The 20,650-nt window shown below is 45.3% G+C and overlaps 1 protein-coding gene across 1 annotated transcript in view; it reads right to left on the bottom strand.

Moving 5' to 3' along the window:
* Positions 1 to 20,650, bottom strand: part of Glp2r (glucagon like peptide 2 receptor) — a 59,282-nt gene that overhangs the window by 32,505 nt on the left and 6,127 nt on the right. The window contains exons 2-9 of the mRNA XM_075942416.1: positions 20,435 to 20,522; positions 18,391 to 18,495; positions 14,614 to 14,735; positions 7,653 to 7,759; positions 6,751 to 6,904; positions 4,499 to 4,658; positions 3,316 to 3,376; positions 2,312 to 2,381 (exon numbers count right to left, since the gene is read on the bottom strand). Coding sequence (XP_075798531.1) covers positions 2,312 to 2,381; positions 3,316 to 3,376; positions 4,499 to 4,658; positions 6,751 to 6,904; positions 7,653 to 7,759; positions 14,614 to 14,735; positions 18,391 to 18,495; positions 20,435 to 20,522 — 867 coding nt within the window. The remainder of the gene's footprint in view (positions 1 to 2,311; positions 2,382 to 3,315; positions 3,377 to 4,498; positions 4,659 to 6,750; positions 6,905 to 7,652; positions 7,760 to 14,613; positions 14,736 to 18,390; positions 18,496 to 20,434; positions 20,523 to 20,650) is intronic.

Genomic DNA, 20,650 nt, shown 5'->3' with positions numbered 1-20,650 from the left:
ACAGACTAATGTCTGAAAGAGTCTTAAGTATCATGGGCACAGGCTCCAGTGAAATATGTTTGGAGGAGCAGTAAGTGGAATTGTTACTTGGTCATCTAACTTAACTTGGTCTGCAAAGTTATTGAGGCAAATAACGTCTTAGCTTCTCAGTGTCCTTACTGAAACATAAATATAATAGCGTTTCAACATTGTAGGCTCATGGATAATATTAACTGAGTTCATACACTCAAAGCACTTAGGAGTTGGCATTGGTTGGAGGTCCTCAGTAAACGTTCCCAGGCAGTGGTGCTGATGCCTGGGCAAGAAGGTGGGTGCCGGGATCGCCATGGGGCAGTGTGACCAGAGGGCAGGATAGTGGGAAACTGGATGACTGGAGAGCTGAGGGCTCAGACAAGTGTGGTCAGCATTCACTTGAACATCCTCTCTCAGTCAGGTGTCCAATGACAGAGGGGAGATAACTAACAGTTGACACACCACTAGCAATTGGGGGCCCCATATCCTCAGTGTTCCTACAATTTCTATGCACATTTTCCCTCTAGGTCACAGTGAGGGTCAAGCAAGGAACTTCTTGAGTTGTTGATAAACACCAACAATTTTCTACAAAACTTTATTTTTTTCCCTTTCAAGATCCTTTGCTATCTACATCAAAGACCAGACCACCCAGCAACCCCTTGTCAATGACATGGGACACAGAGCTAGATATCCAAGGTCCACTCAGACAGGGCAGGGAGACCTTCTACCCACCCCTCAGATGAACATGTCACTTGTTAGACCCCTGTACCTCCCCTCCAGCTTCTTTAACAAAGTTCGTCTCCACACATCATTGTCTAAACCCCAATTTCTAAACTGTGGGTCACAAGTTTATATGGGGGTCACATCACTGAATGGAGGAGGTCACAAAGCATTAACGCTAGTAAAAGATTCAAAAACATGAAGCAATCAAAACTTAGTCCAAAATTAAATGCACGCGTTCAATGTGTTTCTGGCAGCATTTGCCCGTGTTGCATCCTGAAACTAATGCAACTTTGGTTCTGAAGCCATCGCATGCACCTTTCCACTGCACAGGCCAGTGAACGCTGCCTGAGACACTCAGCTTGTGTTATACGAATTGAAGTTTTTTCACTCTATGTACAAAGTTATCTTCTCTTAAACATAGTGGTTTAATCACAGAATAGCGAAAGACTTCACTTTTCCCTACCATCCTTCTACAACATTGTAAGTATTCTGTAAATTTATTTTTGGATTGATTAGTTAGAATATCTGAGTTGTTTTTTTTTAAAGTATTGTTTGAGGGGATAGAGAAGTGGCTCAGCAGTTAAGAGCGGTTGCCCTCTTCCAGAGGACCCAGGTACAAACCCCAACACCCCCATTAGGTGGCTCAATGCCTGGAACTCCAGATCCAGGAGATCTGATCCCCTCTTCTAGCTCCAAGGGCACTTACACACACACACACACACACACACACACACACACACACACACACACTAATTAAAAGTCTTTAAAAGATAAACCTTTCTGAAAATTGCTGTTTGAGCTGGTAATTTCAATTTTGATTTTAAACTTGATATGTGAAATTTCAGCTTGATATTGGGAATAATTTTTAACCATTTCTAAAATGTCCCTAAACATACTTCTGCCATTTTGAACTAAATATTTATATGAAGTGATGTTCTCAACAGTAACAATTATAAAAAAACAAGATGTCTTGCAACTCTGAGAAACATAAAAAATGCAGTATCAAATGTTGAGCCAAGATTGAATTCTTTACGTAAAAATAAATGAGCAGATTGATCTCACTAATGTGCCAAATCATGAGTATGCCAAGAATTCTTTTAAAGCAGATTTCTTTTAAATTCACTGTCCATAGATGTTTGGGGTGGGGGATTCCCAAAAAACTCACTTTGGAAAGAAAAGGTCACAAGTGGGAAAGTTTAAGAAATGCACTTGAATTCAATATGTTCCTATAAGCCGGTCGTCTCAGTACAGGATTAAAGAGCTGGCTTCAGGTCCCCATTTAAAGATCCAGAGAGATGGAGGCTTACAGTGTTCCCCCGAATTTAGAGAGATGGAGGCTTACAGTGTTCCCCCGAATTTAGAGAGATGGAGGCTTACAGCATCACCCTGAATTTAGGTCCTGAACTAGAAATCTTTAATTTCTCACCCAGCAGGAACTGCTCACACTTCATAGTCCCCCTTTCATGGACCAGAGATCTGAGATGTTAGAAAGGAGGCAAGGGTAAAGGGATGTAGAGGGATGCTCCCTGAAGCTGCAGAGCCCAGAAAAGAAAGGGATGGATGGGGTGGTCCTTACTGTCACACAAAGCAGCATGGGTCCTCGGATAATCCACCAGATTTTCTTGTTTGCATTTGATGTCCAGCACCTGTGGACAAGACGAGAAGAAGAGATGAAGATGAAGGTCCAAGTTTCATGCCCTATGGAAGAAGGATGCTTGCCTACCTTCAAGATGAACTGCCTACCAGTCCGTCTCCTAAGAGGAGGGATGAGGGCAAAAGAGAACTCCTGACTTCCTACCATGAAATTGCTCTTCTGCATCAGGAGTGTACTGCACAGACCCTCCCATGCTTTCCCCATGTGCATGCAAACGAAAGCTCACAGCTACAGACCCTTGTTACTTTACCCCGTAGTTTGTTTTCCTTTTTCACATATCACTTACACACTTAGAAATATATGTGTGTGTCCATATGTAAATATGAAGGCTGGATGATGGTTATTTGGAGGGAAAAATCGATCACACAGTACATAGAATTTAGGAACAGGCTTAAAAGACTTGCTGAGATTCAGTTCCTGTAAGTTAGGAGACTCTAACTTGTGTTTCATGTGTGTTTTAGTCTTCGATTTGTATTTCACAATGTAGCTGTGCCTTGTTATGCACAGTGATTCTTCCATCAATGTACATCCAAATTGCTGCTTTCTCTCATATGAACAAAGCTATAGAAACTACTCTGTTCCTCTGTCTTTACACGCCAAGCATCACAGCTGGTCCAGACAGTATCTTTGATAACTTACATGTATGACTAATAGGCTACTACAAGACCTTTGACTACTTCTCTATGCTTCTGTTTTGATTTATTTTTTTTCTTTCTTTTTTCTTTTTTTTCCTTTTTTTATTTTTTTCTCTTTTTTCCTTTTTTCTTTTTTTTTCCTTTTTTTTTCTCTATACTTCTGTTACTTTCTAGAAGGACAGCATAGGAGAAATTGGATAGTCTCTTTGGAAAAGTGATGTCATGTCCTATATTTGGGCATAGCTGGGAGTTGCTGGTCCATGGAAGACTGGCACCAGGTGGACTACCTACCCCGTGTTCTCCAGGTGTGCGCGGGTGAAACCCCAGGGAATAACAAACAGCATGGGGAAGGCTGAATAAAAAAACAGAGAAGGTAGTTAAGAGTTGCTTGCCTAATACCTCCTGCTCCCTACCAGCCTCAGGGGGCCCAGCACAAGAGGTCCAAAGTGTTAAAAACCAAATACAGAGTCATATTGTAAGAACTGGTGAGGCTGAGGGTAGCCCAAGCCCAAACATGGTTCTACTGTCAGAGAAGCTGTGCCCTGGGGAGAAAGGGCTTGCCACTTGTCACAAAGTGGTTTGGAGTAAATCCATGGACTTCAGTCAAATTTTTCATAAGGAATATCATGGGTCCATTTACTTCCTCTGAATTCTGTAGCATGTAATTGACTAAAGGCTATAGAAGCCGAGTTCCAGATCAGAATACCCTGCTCAAACATTTAAGATTAATAATAATAAAAGGAGAGGGGACGAAGGAAGGGAAACAGAGAAAATGGTACGACTCAATAAAAACAATTAAATAAAAATTAATAGTAATACTTTGTTTTTAAAAAGACTTAATGTCACAGACCGATAGATGTGTTATCCCAAAATTCCTGGGTTGAAGACCTGTCACCACTATAGGGTATTTGGTAATAGGGAATTTGGGGTAACTAGGTGTAGAAGGTGTTGTGAGTTGGGGTCCTCACAACGGGATTGATGTCCTATGAAAAGAGACTGGAGGTGTCATTCTCTCTCTCTCTCTCTCTCTCTCTCTCTCTCTCTCTCTCTCTCTCTCTCTCTCCATCATGTGATGGGCATGAGGGCAGTTTTGTGCACACCAGGAAGAGGGCCCTCACCAGAAAGCAAGCACACTGGATTCCCAACCTCCAGAAACAGGAGAAGCCAGTTACGGCATTGTGAACAGTCTAACACAATTGCAAAGAGGGTAAGAAGGATTTCAGCTAGTTGTGCCAAAAGTCTTTTCACTTTTGCATGTGTGCATTGGGCATACAGGCCTGTGCTTGTACATGCATATATGTGCATATGCACATGCATAGACACACACATACAAACACATTTTCTTCGGAGACCCTTATCATTGAGAAATTATTTGCTCCAGTTGTATCCTCTAGTTGGGATTCCAACCAAAGGCTCTGTCAGGCTCCCATGTCCTGATGGGTCCCTGGGAGAGAACAGGAGTCACGTCACTCACCCCAGCCCACCACCAGGTATCTGGGCCACAGCCGCCTTTCAGGAAGCACTGTGGGCTCCAGCAGAGCGTGGAGGTAAAGCCCTTCCACCAGCAGCCACAAGTGGTTGGCACCCACGAAATAGTGCAGGAGGACCTGGACGGAGCGGCAGGAGGCAGACACCTACAGGGGCAGAACCGGGGTAAGTCCTGGGATTGTCAACACCTGGATGAGCATGGTCTCCCCAAGTACACACATGCTCGGGCCTGTCCTACCCTCTTTTCTGAGCCCTTGCTGACAACCCCAGAGAGGCTGGCAGGAAGGCTTCATGGAGCTTTTAAAGATCAACTTCTTCCTTGACATTCTAGGCATTGTCTTTGTCTTTGTTTTTGTTTTTGTTTTGAGACTGGGTCTTAATGCATCCCAGGTCAGGCTTGAACTCACTATGTAGTCAAGATTAACCTTGAACTTTTGATCCTCCTGCCTTCTATTTCTTAAAGGCTGGGATTACAGGTGTGAGTGTCTTGTTGATGTGGTTTCTAGGGAAACTAGGGCTTCACTTCTGCAAAGAAAACACCACATATAGACTTTTAAAGAAAAATAAAAAAGCAAAGAACAAAAGAAATGGCTCAGTGGCTAAGAGCACTCGTTGCTCTTCCAGAGGACCTGGACCAGCAGCTCACAACTGTGTGTAACTCCAGTCCCAGTGGATCTGATGCCCTTTTCTGGCTTCTTTGGGCTTCTTCATGCACATGGTGTATACACATATGCATAAAAAATTAAATGAAATAAAAAGAAGGAAGAAAGGAGGGGAGAGAGGGATGGAGGGAGAATATAAAATCAGAGAGAGAGTTTACCATCAACAACAGGGAGGGTCTGTTCTCTAACCTCAGTTCAGCTAGGCTAGGAACCACAATAGCTAAATAAATACTCGCATGCCTTGACATCATCGCATGGAGTCCTTAGGTGCAACAACGAATGCGAAGTGTTTCTTGATGACCTTAATGTTAAAAAACACAGTGTGCCAAACTTTGTACTCTGCAACTAATAACAAGCCTGGAATGAAACTTCTACCCTTACGTGGAATTATTAAAAGGAGATGAGATGAAGATCGGTTACCATAAGTTCGTGTGTGAAAAGCTAGCAAAAATTAATGGAAGATGCAACCCAAAGAAATTGCACACACAGAAGTAATGAAAGTCGAAATGGATGTACATGAGAATATAAACCGAAAGGCTCAATAATGCCAAGAGCTCGTTCTTGGGAAAGTCCAATAAAACTGAGAAACTCCTAGCAACAAGTATCAAGGTGTATAAGTAAAACAGCAAAGATACAAATAATCAATACTGAAAATGAAGACACAATTACAGACCCCACAGACATGAAGAAAAGCTACAGAGAAGTTCATGAGCAGTATTATGCCAAGAAACTTGAAAGGTTACATGGAATATACACAGACACGAGAAAAAAATAGAAATTTTGAATGTGAGATTCATGATTAAGGGCCCAGTGAGCTGGCTCAGCAGGTAAAGGTGCTTGCCACTAATCCTGGCACCTGAGTTCCACCTGGACCCCACATGGTGGGAGAGAGAATCAATTCCCGACTCACCTCTGCTCTGACCCTGCATGCACTACTGCACACATAAATAAATAAACGTAATAAGACTCATGATCGATCTATAACTCTATAACGTGTGTATGTGTATATGTGTGTATGCATCTCCCATGAGTGGATCCATGCATGTGTAAGGGATCACACGTGTGTGCGTGTAAGTGGAGGTGAGAGGCTGACACCAGCTATCTTCATTGATTGTGCTGCACTGGATACAGTGAAGCGGAGGCTCTCACTTGGACCTAGAGCTTGGCGATTTGGCTAAGCCTCGCTAGCCAGCTTCTTCCAGTTGTCACGCTTGCAGAGCAAACGCCTTCTCCCCATGCCCTGTAACTTAAAGCCCACTAATGCAGGGGCACAGGGGCACCCACCTATAATTCTAGCACACATGAGGCAGGAGGATCAGCCTGGATTGCACAGTGAAAGACCGTCTCGACAAAAGATTGATCTAGGCTTTGGTTTGCGGTTCAGGGGTCACCTACAGTGAGCCCCTAGGCCTCTGGATCCGCTTACCGGGCCCAGTCTTGGGAGGTTTTTTTTTTTTAAGTCAGACAGTGCCTCTCTATCAGAAAGGCTTTAAGCTCCTCTTATCTCTCTCTCCTTCACCAACCGTGCCCCCTCGCCCACCCACCAGCTCTGCCCCATCAGGTGGGAGGGGATTACCTCTGACAGATATGACATCCATCCGCTCTCACTGTTAGGCCTCTTGGAGTAAGAGTTGTAGAAGACGATGTCTTTCACCAGGACAGCCAGCGCTCTCAGGATGAACGAAGCAAACAAGTTCATGTGGATGTAATTGCGTGTGCAGTGCAGTTTTCTGCACAAAAGAACACCAGATGTCCCCTCCAGAAAGAGTGCCTGAAAGGGCACACCTGACCTGTCGCTTGGGCGTCTGTCACTAGAGACAGAGGTGCATATACAGGCTGCTGGTCTAGGTGCTCCTACTTCTCTGTGCCTTACCCTTCCCATCTGTGAAATGGGACCACTAAGTTGCTCCCTAGATAACATGTTTGGCATGCCAGGCCATGTGGACATGGCCTTTCCATATTTCCATATTTTTCCATATTTTACTTGACTCACTTGTAAAGGAAGACAGCTAACAGTAACCTTCTCAAACTAGAATTGATCTCGAATCAGATGAGGAAGGGAGTTAGAAGGCTGGCAGCTGGCAGGAGTCCAGAGGCCTCATTCAAACCCTAAGACTACCATGACTTTTCTAGGGGGGGGAAAGGGGGTCTTGTGTGCAAATAATGGTCCTAGGGGGACTGTGGTTTGTCTGGGTTGTAATGGCAACGGGTGTGATCAGGAATTTAGAGTCCAGAGTCCCACTTCAAGTTCTGTCTGTGTATCCAACTGCCTTTCCCACCGGTAGGGACTTAATATCCCTCACTGGAACATTCTCTGTCCTCTCATCTAAAAAAAGAAATGGATGCATTCAGGAATCTCAGGCTTTCAGCTCTGAAGACCCGCGACCTCACCCAACAGAGTCTTCTACTGTCTCCCAGCGCTGGCCCCTGAGCAAATCACAGGACACGTATCTGGCCACATGTTGTGGTTCTACTCACCGAAGACACAGGAAGAGTGTAAGAGCCAGCAAGAGCGAGATGAGAGAGAGGGAGTAGCCCACGGTGTACATCAGCTGCAAGGTGGACAGCAAGGCATAGTGCTCCACCTGGACACGGGAAGAGCAGACATGACCACCGGGAGGCCGTCTGTAACCCCACCTTCACCTCAGCTCCATGCCCAGAGTCACCCAGGGACCAGGCACGACTGAGACACAGTCTGAGCCGCAAGCCTGCTGTTAGGCCTTTCCTTCTCAACTCTGTCAATACCCAAATAGGCAGCCCCAACTGCCTTGGCACACTTCAGAGCCACAAAGCCCCCATGGGTAAGAGCCTCCCTGAGTCTCAGGCCATGGCTGGACTCACAGCCCAGCACTCATCACCAGGACTCACTATATCGGAAGGAACTAAACCCTAGACAAAGGATGTCATGGTCGATTAGGGTGAGGACCTTTTATAGTTTGTTAATATGATAAATGTTGTTAGTTTTTGGATGTTAAATCAACGGTTTAATTGAACTTGGTCATGACACTTCTTTCTTTCAGAATATTTTTTGGTTGGATTTGGTCAAATTTTGTCTGTGTTCGTAAAGAATGTGTTGTCTTTGACAGGCCTGGAGATATCTGTGTGACAGTTGTCTCATAGATTGAGTCAACATTCTGGGAATTTTTACAGAATTCGTAGTCTTCTTTTCCTCTCCTTTTCTTTGAAATTGAATCAGGTTTTGCTTCATGAGCTTTGAGAACCTGTTAACAGGTTGTTGATATTATTGTTGTTGTTGTTGTTGTTGTTGTTGTTGTTGTTAGCGTATCTATTCTCCTGGTGAATTTACCTCTTTACTACTATGATATTTATTTGTTTATTTAAAGGCAGGGTCTCACTTTGTAGACCAGGTTAGCCTTGAACTCACAGAGACCCACTTGCCTTTATCTCCCAAGAGTTGGATGTGTGTCACCACACCAGTTGGAATGTTACTCTATATCCTGGTGACATTCACTGCTCTGAAATCTACTTTGTCTGATATTAATATAGCGATCCCCCTTCCTTCTAATTAGTATTTGTTTTCAGCTGTGATGGCTTGAACAAGAATGGTCCTCATAGACTCCTGTGTTTGAGTACTTGGGCCAGTTGGTGGAACTATTTGAGAAGGATTAGGGAATGTGGCCTTGTTGCAAGAGGGATGTCTCTGGGGTGCGCTTTAAGGTTTCAGATGACGCGGGCCATCCCCAGCCTCTTTCTCTTTCTCCCAAGGTTTGCAAATGAGGACATGAGCTCTCAGCTGTTCCTGCTGCTAGGTCTTTGCCCCACCGTCACAAACTCTAATCCTCTGAAATCTTGAGCCCCAAACTAAATGTTCTCTTTGGTAAGCTGCCTTGGTTATAGTGTTTTAGGACAGCAATAACAAAGTAACTAAGACAACAATGTATTTTTTAAATCTTTTAAATTTTTAAAGATTTGTATTTGAAGTTATTACCTTAGAGATGGTATATTGCAGACTTTTGCATTTTCTTAACACAAACTGAAATCTACCTGCTAGGGGTGTTTAGATCATTTATATTTAATGCCGTTATTTATCTAGCTGGGTTTAACTCCATTGGTCTTTTTCTTTGTCTCATATTTTCTTTACCCTCTTTTCTTCTGTTTCTGTGTTATTTTGAATTGACTTGCCTCTACTCTTTCTCTTTCTGTGATTTAGTATGCCTTCTTTCAATCTTCAGCAGCAGCTTTGAAATTCATGGTAAACATTTTTTAAATTATTGTAGTCTGCCATGAAATCATATTTTATGATTTGAAGCATAATTTAAAAACTTTGGCATTGTATAATGACTCATCCTCCATCCTGACCATTTTGCTATCACTGCCATCTATCCATTTACTTCAACGCATCCCATAGGCTACTGATGCATCCCTATTGCTTTTGCTTTAACTAGCAGTCTCTCTTTTGAAATATGATAAGGAAATTGTCTTTTGCTATTTCTAGTGATCTTTATTCCTTTGTGTGCATCAAAACATTCACATGAGACGTTTTCCTTTCTGTGTTAAGGGTTTTCCTTTATTCTTTCTTACAGTGGAAATCCAGATGCAAATCTTTTGAGCTGTAAAAATAACCCCAATTACATCTTTATCCAGAATTATTTTCTATGGACCTGTGAGGCCTCCAGATGCTCTTGTGATTTCCCTTCTAAGACCGACTCCTTACAAGAAGTCCTTGGGGCTAGAAAGATGGCTCAGTGGTTAAGAGAGAAGATTGCTCTTGCTAAAGAATCTGAGTACAATTCCCAGCACCCACATCAGGTGGCTCAGAACCACCTGTAACTCCGGCTCCGGGGCAAGGAAGATCTGATGTCTCCAGCCTCCATGGGCACCTGAATTCATGTGCATACAGACCCACAAATATACACACAATTTCTTTAAAGTCTTCTGTAAATGCCTCTCTTGATTTATTACAGCACTTGGGACCTCAATTGCATCACTATTATTATTGTTATTACTATTCTTATTTTATTCTGTGTATGTGCATATGTGTGTATGTTCATGTGTGTGTGTGTGCGCACACGTGTGTGTGCTATGTGAACTAAAGTGCACTCCCCAGCACCTGTGGAGGCCTGATGCTGATGTTGAACATCTTCCTCAAACACTCTCTGACTGACTTTCTGAAGCAAGGTTGAAGGTTGATCTCTCACAGAGGCTATAGCTACCCAATTGGCTAGGCTGGCTGAAGAATAAGTCAATAACAAAGCAAAGCAAAAACAAAACAAATAGCAACAATGAAATACCCTGTCTTTGCCCCCTCAGTACTGCCATTATAGGTATATATCTTCAAACTCATTTTTTTAAAGATGGAGTTTCACTGGCTGGCCTGGGAACTTACTATATAGACCACATGGGCTTGAACTTATAGAGATCACCTACCTCTGCCTCCACAGTGATGAGGTTAAAGGTGTGCACCACCATGCCTGGCTCAAACTTATCCTTTTATGTGCTGCTGGGAATCTGAACTCGGGTCCTCAAGCCTGGACTTTCCCTACTGATCCTGTCCTCAGCCCGCAGTTATATCCCTTGTTCCCATTCACCTGCTTTCCTACATGGGTTTCTACAAAGAGCTCTGCCTTTCTCAACACTGAAGTATCTGGCAGCACGTGGAGACTTTACTGGATCATCTTAGCATCACTCGTGTTAGTGGGGATATTAAACTGACAATTTTACCAAATAGCAGAATTACTTATCCCTGGATTATTTCTTAAAATGGAGGCATGTGTTTGATACTTGCAGGAGTGCCTCAGGCAACCGCTCATTTTCGGTGTGTCTCTAAAACACAGGTCCTGAGAAAAGGATCAGAATGCATTCAGTCTTCTGGGAAAGTAAAAGCAATCCACTGGGTGGGGGGGATGAGGAATCAGCTAGGACACACGAAGGGTGCAGCATCGAGCCAGTTGCCACAACGGGACAGCTCCCCAGGGTTACTCTGGAGGCCTCAGAGTAGCACATCAAGACCAGAGGGGCAGGCTATTGTGTAGTCATCCACTAAGGGCCACCCCTGAGAATATGGGGTCCCTGGTGATTCTACCCTGTATTTTACCAGAGACCCAGCAAAGACGGGGAGGTGGTGAGAAGTTAGGGTTTCCGTGCTACACTGATACGGGCAGGGCACCAATAGCACATGCTACAGAGTGTCATTTAGGTCACTACCATGTTCCAGCTATTTCCTGAAGGGTCTAAAACACCTGCTCTTTGGCTCATACTTGGTACCAAAAGGCGACTCTTCAGTCATTTGCATGCTTATAAAATGCCACTTGTAATGGTTCAAATCCCCAGATCCCCACAGAAGCTGGAGGAGCAATGCAGACGTTGGTAATCCCAGCACCCTAAAGGGAGATAGGAGGAGATGGGAGAATCCCTGGCATGAGCGTGAAGGTCAGAAGACAAGGTTGGGTGCTGCCTTTCCCTTTGTTTAAGACAGGGTCTTTGTTTTTCTGCTACATACTCCAGGCTGTCCCTAGAGTTCCTGTCAATGTTGTTTGTTAATTTTACATGGTTGGAATCACAGCAGCGTATCTGTGTGAAATAAGTCCCTTAATATGAGGTGGTATCTGATGAATAGTTAAGGGCAAAAGCTCATGGTGTCTGAGAGGCATTTTCCAGCATTTCATAAAGATAGTGAGAGTAGTTACAACCAAATGTGAATACATCGGAATCTAGGTAATAGATATATTATTATTTTTTAACAATTGTATATGATTGAATATTTCAAGGTAAAATGCCGGGAGGTTACAATCAGCTTTTCAAGTGTTAAATTATATTGATAATGTAAATGTATTGCTACAATAAAACATTCTTGTGTCAGAGTTTTGTTGTGACAATGTCTATGATAAACACTTAGAAGGAGAAAGGGCTTGACTCCTGGTGGGGAGGATGTGAGGGGTTGGGCAGCTCACATCATGACAGCTGGAGAGCTAAGAGAGCAAATCTTACACTGGCTAGCTCTCTCCTCTTCCCCTTCATCCCCACTTTTATCCTAGCTGGACTCCCAAACTACGGGATGGCAGAGCCTGAACTCAGGGAGTGCCTTCCTCCTTTGGTTAGTCAGTTCTGACATCCTCACGCACATCCTAAAGGTCTGCCTGACTAACCTCCTAAGAGATCGCAATCCAGTCGAGTGACCACTAGGCTTAACCATCAGAACTATATATGACTGTTGCACCCTAGGGCCAGGAAGATGGCCTCCCAGGTAAACGCGCTTGCCTCCAAGTCTTAGCGGAGGAACCCACACAAGAGAAGTGAAGAACTGACTTCTGCAAGCTGTCCTCTGATCACCTCACAAATTTGTGCCATGGTGTGTATAACACACACATACAAATAAATATAAAAATGCTGAAGACTATGCCCTATGCGAATTTATAAATGATCCATATATAACAATTAAACTCTGTCTTTGCAAACAGAGAGCACTCTATGGAAGTGTAAAGAAAACAGTCTGAAACAAGGTGAACTAAGAACCGATCCCCGTACTACAAGAGGACTCTGAACATAGCGTTCGTGCTTGTGCGTGGATACTGCACACAGAGCCAAGAAATGCACTTAACATACATAAGGGCCCCCAGTATGTTGTTAGCGGAACATAACATAGTTTGCTTGCCAAAACTCTGAAGGGCAAAGGTTTACTAACACTGCCCTTTTTTGGGAATAATTTCAACCCACTCTGTGAAACACAGGTAAACATGGCCAGAAGCTTTTTGTTTTTAAGTATTTGAATTCTTGGAAATATTACTTGAAGAAGGAAGGAAGTGGTACCCTTCTTCCCCACCCCCCCTCTGCAGGAGAATATTGTTTTTGAGATGGGGTCTTGCTGTCTAGCCTGGTGAGAGCAGCTTCAGAACTCAAGACCGTCCAGTTTAAGTCTTCCAGGGGCTGCGGTCACCAGTATACACCCTTATTGTGTTCATGTTTTGAGAGAGAAAGGTCTGCTTCTTGTCTCTCTACTCACTGACTCGGGGATGTTGCCAAGCAGACCAAAGCGGGATACATCTGCCAGTGAATCTGACCGCGTACAAGAGATACCTGGGGAAGCCTAGCATCGGTGTTGAGACCTAGACCCGACTACAGACCCACTGACTCAGAATTCATGAAGTTTCCCTATATTAAGTGTCTACTATGTATCTTGCACTCCATTTTCCTGGGGCTTGGGAGTGGTATCTATGATGGTGACAGTTTGATTGTTCTCAGTTTACAATACCAAGAAAGAAGATAAAGAAATAGCTATTCTAGGCTTCATTCAAAGTATGCAATTGGCATAACTTCGGCATATCGCATAAGCCAGGTAGTCTTGAGATAAACCTCACGTGTCACTTCAGTCCCTTTAAGAGGTGAGACTTGTCACACAGTAAAACTGGATAGGGAACATAGAATTCTACCAACTCAGAACAGAAGGTAAGGCTCCTGGCTCATCTCCCTCTCCTGTCTCCAGCCCAGCTGGTCCAGCCACTCTCAAATCTGCACAGAGATCCCATCAAGGCTGGTTCTAAGTGTTGACCCTCTGTACTACAGTCTGCAACACCGCGAATCTTCTCGACAGTGCAGGCCGACTCTGCCTTTTCGCCTCTCTAGAGGTCTCCAGACCCCTGTGTGTTCTCTTCCTCTCCACACGGAAACACTCCAAGTCACCTCTTAAGAAGGCGTGGGGTGAACAATGATGATGAGGGGCTGCCAGCCACATGGGAGCCGAGGAAGGCATCCCAGGCAGTGACCAGCAAGCTCAAGGGCAATGCGGCAAGAGTGACTTTCCTTAGGTTTCCCCATCTCTCCCCAGAAGTGGAGGTCCGCCCACTCTTTGACCCTGAGTGTGTGCTTTTCTCTCATCAAGGACATTCTCGCTTCCTCCTTCCATGGCTGGTTCCTCCTCACCCTCAGTCTCATCTGGGCAGCCTTCCTTGCCCCGAGACTGCATCAGTGCCCCTTTGCTATGGCTCCGAGCATCCTATACTTTTGTCCCAGCAGCTAATCACCCTGTTTATATGCCCTATGCGACTCCAAGAGCCTTAAAATCAGTAACTGCGTCTGGTCGATTATTGGTGCAACAGGGGAATTCAATGAGGAGTGAGGTAGAAGTGGCCACTGAGCTGCTCTGAATGGGGCCATGGGCCATCTTGCTTGGTAAGAGACAATTGAACTGAAACATGAATGTCGGGTTGTTTGGGGAAGTTGTTCCAGACACAGGACATGGCAGGTGCAGAAGCTGGGATGCTTCTAGAAGAGTCCCCCTGGGATTTCATGTTTCATCCCACAGAGGAATAAATTCCGTGGCTGCCATGGGAGTTGCTGTCGGGTGATTGCAGCCCTTTCCCAGTGGAATCTGGAGCAGACGAGCTGGTGGGAGGTCCCGTGTGTGTGTCCCCCAAAGCTGGCATCCCCTGGGCTGCACCAAGTTCCTGTTCCAGGTGCTTTCGCAGCAAACCGGTAAACTCACCTTTTGTTTGAAGCTGTAGTTTCCTGAGCATTCTGAGTCATCCTGCCAAATAGTTGTGGCGTTCTCTCGCGTCTGCCAAGTCCCCTGAGCCAAGCAGTGTCTGTAGGCCCTTCTTGGGCTCTCTGAAAGTAAACAAGGCTCTAGAGGAAAGGTCAAAACACACAGCCCATTCCCTGAGCTCACTGGAAGGTCCTCACCCTTGGCTAAAAAGCTGTGGAAAATACCAGGGGAAAGGGATTTTCGGTTTTCCATTTGGGGGCTCATTAGCATCCCCACTGTTTATTTGGGATGGGAAGAAAAACACGGAAGGGTCTAGATTTTGTTACTAACCATGATCCTCTAATGTCCGTAGTGTTTACACATGTCTCCGAAGCTAGAAGGCCCCTGTGACTCAGAGATACTATAACCCTGTAAGGTACAGTCTACTAGGAGATGCTGACCTGAGCACCTATGCATCTCTCCCTACTGTCCAACAGGTGGCGCAATGAAGAAGAGAAAGCCATGGGTGCAAAGCAGGCAGGCTCAGGACTGACACATGGTAAGTCCACTCACTCTCAGAGCAGTGTCCTGGATTCAGCTCTACAGTCTCTGAGTCTTACCGATGTCTTCATCAGGAACTGGGTACAATACTGCTGCCTATCCTCTGTGATGTGAAGGGAGATGGTGTGTGTGTGTGTGTGTGTGTGTGTGTGTGTGTGTGTGTGTGTGTGTGCAGACGATGGGTAAGTCACTCAGCCCATACTAAGGGCTGTTGTCACTTGACCACATCTATCCTAGAAGCCCCATGAAAGGTCCTCCTACCTGGAGGATCTAGTAGGACACACAAACGAGACGTGGAAATTTCCATAACGTTCCCATCCCAACCCTATACTTCTTACACTAACAGTAGCTATTGGCCGTACTTAATTAATCGGTACCCACCCTATCCAGGAAGCACTTCCTCCTGCCCAACTGACATCTCAGACAACATGCTCCAGCCAAGCTCTTCACCATCTCCAAATCTGCCCCACCCACAGATTTACCCACCCCAGAGGATGATAAGCCCATCCTGGTATCCCCTAACCCAGAACCTTAGAATCATCTCTGTTCCCTTGCAGCTTCTAGCCCTGTCTGCTCCATTAGCAAGTCATATTCTCTTTCACTCAGATCCTAGATCCGACCCTACCTTCTACATCCCCTTCCTTCCTAGTTAGAACTCTTCTTTCTTCCCTGGTTTATTGCTAACTCTGCTGATGGTATTGTCCTCACGGCTATGGATTGCCTAGTTGCTGTATTTCTGCTCAAAATCTCCCGAAGGCTTTCTAAGGAAGAGAGTCCTTCTGTGGCCGTCCACAAAGGCTTGTAGGAACTGGTCTCCTCACCTCTCGGCCCTCACCTCTTATTGTTTCTCTTCCTCTTTGTTCTGTCTGGGTTTATCCTCTCCCCTTCTCAGAGGCATGCTCCTCTCCAACTGCACACCACAGTATGGTGTGTGCTCTCTCCTGAACACGACCTTCTTTGGGCTCAAACTCATAAGTCTTCACTGAAGCATCACCTTGCCATTGAATCATCCTTCAGCCACCCATTGCCCCCGCCCCAGTCCTCCCATTCCATCTCCAGCCCTTTGTCACATCCACACAAACAGAGGATGCCTGTGACCATTGTCTACCCTTCTTACTACAGTGCAAGCCCTAGGAGAGGGATTTTATTCTAGTTTGGCCACTAACACACCCCAAACATTTAAAAATGGTGTTCGGCACACAGTGGGTACTTGCTTGATATTGGTTAAATGGGAAAATGGCAATAATGTCAAATGGAACTTGTGCTGGCCATGCCAATCATAATGCCCCTGGGAGGGCACAGTTCAAAGTTGAGCTGGGGAACACACATGAAAGTGTCATAAACTATTACAAATACTAAGACAAAGACTGTGCCGATACAAGAGAGGCCGCAGAAAGACAGGGGTCCATTAACTTCAGGGGAGAAGCTGGAGGAATGCTCTAGAAGGATGGAAAATTCAAAGTGAGAGCTGAAGTTGGACTTGCAGGCAAAGCTTTAAGGGGGCATCCTGAACAGCAGAGAGAACATAGGTATAGGCTAGGAACAGTGCAGCCATGATGGGGTGCAGACAACGCAGCCATCGTAGGATGGAGATATAACGGGGTGGTACAGTGTAGTTATCATGGTAGCTGTGATCCCATGCTGAAAACATGGGTTGCAGTCCTGGTGGGAAAGAAAGGGATGCTCACATCCGTCCTTTGGGATGTGAGTCTAATTCCTCTTTTCAGTTGCAAAATTGGTGTGTTTTGACAGGCAACTTGAAATTGCTTCCACAGAAAGAAAGCACCTTACAAAGGAATGGGCTGAGAGACAAAGAACTCTGCCGGAGCTGGAACAGGCAGGGACCTCACATCCACCATCCCATAAGGCCCTGAAACCTTTGATCTGGCCTGAATTGAATAAAAAGCCCTCTGTAACAGAGAACAGAGATAGTGGAGGCCACCTGGAGCTGGCTCACGCTCCTCCAAGAAAGGATGGTTGACCTGTCAGATCGACGTATCTTCTGGCTGTCATCTCACGGTTTCCAACAAGCTGTAGGTGTTGAGGAAATTAGACCTTTCCTACCACCCCAAGCTGGGCCAAATTATAAATCAATCTATTTCCCTTTTTATAACTTCTGTTTCCTACTTTCTTTTGGAAACCATGGAAACAGAGGCAGTGGGTAAGGACCTGCGTGTCTGGTAACGGCAGCTGTACAGATGGACCAGCCTGGGAGCTATTCATCTTGACTGGAGAGGAAGAAGAGAAAGCAGGCCAGGATGCCAGAGAGGTCAGCAGGACCAGGTTGCCAAAGGTCGCAAATGTCATGCTCGGTTCTTGAGATAGGGAGCCAAAACAGGGGCTGCCACTTTCCAAAGCTTTCCAGGGGGTGGTGGCAGAGGGTGAGGACTGAGACCGGGGCGGTAAGGACACCAGGAAGCAGCTAAGCGAGGCAAGGCTGCTGAGCTACCCCCGCACCATGGGGGAGGAAAGGGAAGAGAAGCAGGTACCAACCAGATGACGTGGAGTTAACACGGGGCCAGGTGAACATGAGGCAATGCCTGATGGGCAAGAGAGGAGGCTCCTGCTTTTGTTTCTCCTAATCTATTTCCCACTTCTTTCTGTCCCTCCATTTCTGTCCTGTCTGATATATCCATTCCACCACCAAATTTTTTTTAACCTTTTCCCTTTCTCCCAAAGGCTGTTATTTTCCTGTCTGGAAAGTTTTAAATTCTCCATCCAAGTCCCATTAACAACACCAATTTAACGATACTTCTTTCAAAGCTGATGTAAAGAAAGCCGTAGATTATTTTTTTTCTCTGTACAAGAAGCCATACGTTGTACAGATAGGCGCTCCCCAGTCTTTCTCGCGTCCTTTTCCTCCAAATGACCAAGGTTGAGACCCTTGCGTTCTTCCCACAACTGTCAAGTTCTGGGGGAGTTGAATCTAGACTCTAATCTATACATTAGCCCAAAGTACTGTATAAGGACAGCAGACAGGAGCCTACAAATTATGGGGGAACAGGAATAGAATATTTGTCTAGCATGTGTGAGACCCTCGGTTCACTTTCCAGTGCTTGGAAGGGGCAAAGGCAAGGAAATAAGACACAATACTGAGATTATATAAGAATACCTTAAGCATGAAGACTTAGGAGAATCTCTTGGTTAGAGTTCTTTCTAACTTCCCTCTGGCTGCTCTACCAGGACAATCTGTCCTTCAAAGGAACTGTCAGAAATGGCTAGGAAGAGACCCATTACCTTCACTCCACCCAGGTAGAAATGAAGGGCAGGGAACAGAGACATTTCCGGGAGAAGAATGAGGCCAGCACACAAACTGATCGAACGTTCCATTGCAAAAGATGCCTGTGGGGAGAAAAGAAAGAGGAGCAAATGTCACTGTTCTCCCACAGACTCTTCTGAGAGAGATAGAAAGATCCAGAAGCTTAGAGCCCACTTTTCCATCTTGGGAAGCTGGTGTAACCTTTGTAGAGGCCAACACAGATATCCTTCTCTCTGGAGCAGCCAAGGATGAGGAGTGGGACTGGAAAACACAGGGATGCTGGATGTAGCCCCCAACACTGCCTTTGTCTACCCAACCTGACCCCCAGTCACTGTACGGAGCATACTGGTTTTGCTTTGTTCTGTATTAACTGAACTCACAAAAACTCAGGGTCAGGGGTAAGATGTTTGGGGGTCCAGTCAGCGACTTGTGTTCCATAATTAAGTAATTGGCAAGGTTCACTAATTTGAGTATAGAAGACAAATGATAGATCGAAGGGGGTCTGTGCTTTTGGTCACACATATTTAGCACTATTCTATGTATTTATAGCTCTCCATTTGAATGTTAGTTCAATAAATTATTAGAGAAGTTTGGATCACTGTAAATTTAGAAAATGGTTTATGTATCAGTTCTTGGTAACTAGAAAGTCCAAACTTAGAACACAGCCGGACAAACCTCCTGGAATTCGATGGAAGCAGTTGCTGGGCTTCTCAGAAGCCAAGCATCACCTTCTCCCATCTCCTTTTTATTAGTGTGGTACCCAAGGGCTTCTTGAGATAAATAAGCAGGTTCCTAGCATTAAACCCCTGTTTAATAATGACCCCGGTTAACCCAGCTCTGAGCTACTGCAGGTCACGGCCAACCTGGTTGCCAGGTAACAACACTTGCTCTGCTTACGTAGCCACTCTGCTCACAGTCCAGCTCTATATGAAGATGACCTGCCCTACTTTGATCTGAAAACTAGTATTCCCCTGAAATGAAAAGTGGATTTTGTAGTTGGCATCAAGCCTGAGCCAAGGGAGACTTCACAAAGGGCTAGGGGTGCTGGCTTTGAGTCATGTTCTGGGGGAAAATAGAGTTGCTTCTAGCACTGCTGGGCAGCTGAATGAAATGATTGACAGATGTCAAGAGGAGGAAGGGAAGCCTTTATCTGTTATCCATCCATGACGTTCAGAAGCAGTGAGTCACGGCACTTTATGGTTTTGTTTTCATTGATTTGGTTTGACGTGTGTGTGTGTGTGTGTGTGTGTGTGTGTGTGTGTGTGTGTGTGTGTAGTATGTATGGATTCACCTAATGTGTCAACATATGGATGGACAGGCAAGGCTACGGACTGACTCACCTACGACACGTTTGCTAGAATGCTCTAAACATAGTGTAGACTGGAAAAGGGGGATTCTGTTATTGTTCAGATCCAGCTAACACCCCCAGGAGATGGGGAACCTCCATGTACCTAAGTAGCTTCCCAGGCCAGCCTACAGGGGTCACTCGTGTCAGATGGCAAGATAGTACGTGCACTTCAATCAGAGCAGCTTCACCTGCATGCAGCCCATCCTACCTTACCATAAGAAGTGAGTCTGTATTGCTTCCCCTGAGCCTGGTTAATTGTCCTATCCAATTGAACATGGAAGGAATGACACAGGACTTTCAAGGCCAATTCACAGAGGGAACATGGCTTCTGGTCAGGCTAACTCTTAAGAAGCAAAGCCATACAGTGTGAGGAAGCCCCGCTTCAACAGAGAGGCTGGGTGGAAGCATCCTGGCTACCAGTCACTGCTTTACTCTAAGAACCAGTGTCAACCCCCTGATACGAACATAAAAGTCCCTTTGGTGATTTCAGTCCCCAGTCTTTGAACCTCTCAGCTACATCCCAGATATTACAGTGCAGAGAGAATCCATGTCCGGTGGCCCTGAATCCTTACCCCATGAACCCGGAGAGACTGTAATGGATTCTCATGGCTCTAAGCCACTAAGTTTGAGGGCAGCTTGTTACACAGCCACAGATAGCTATTGCACGTGCTTACCAGAAGGTTGTTTGCGCAAGTCTCTCAGACACTTCTCCTTATACTGAGCCCACTTCCGAGTTGTCTCCTCCAGGAGAGATCCTGTAACCTAAGCACACAGAAGCATGGTCACAGCCAGACACAGTGGTGCATGCCTGAAATCTCTGCACTTGGTGGTCTAAAGCAGGAGAACTGTGAGTCCTAGGCCAACCAGCCTGAGCTATATGGTAAGATTCT

Source organism: Microtus pennsylvanicus, chromosome 11 (genome assembly GCF_037038515.1).
Source record: "Microtus pennsylvanicus isolate mMicPen1 chromosome 11, mMicPen1.hap1, whole genome shotgun sequence".
Classification (NCBI taxonomy): Eukaryota; Metazoa; Chordata; class Mammalia; order Rodentia; family Cricetidae; genus Microtus; species Microtus pennsylvanicus.
This window is presented reverse-complemented; position numbering and strand designations above follow the sequence as displayed.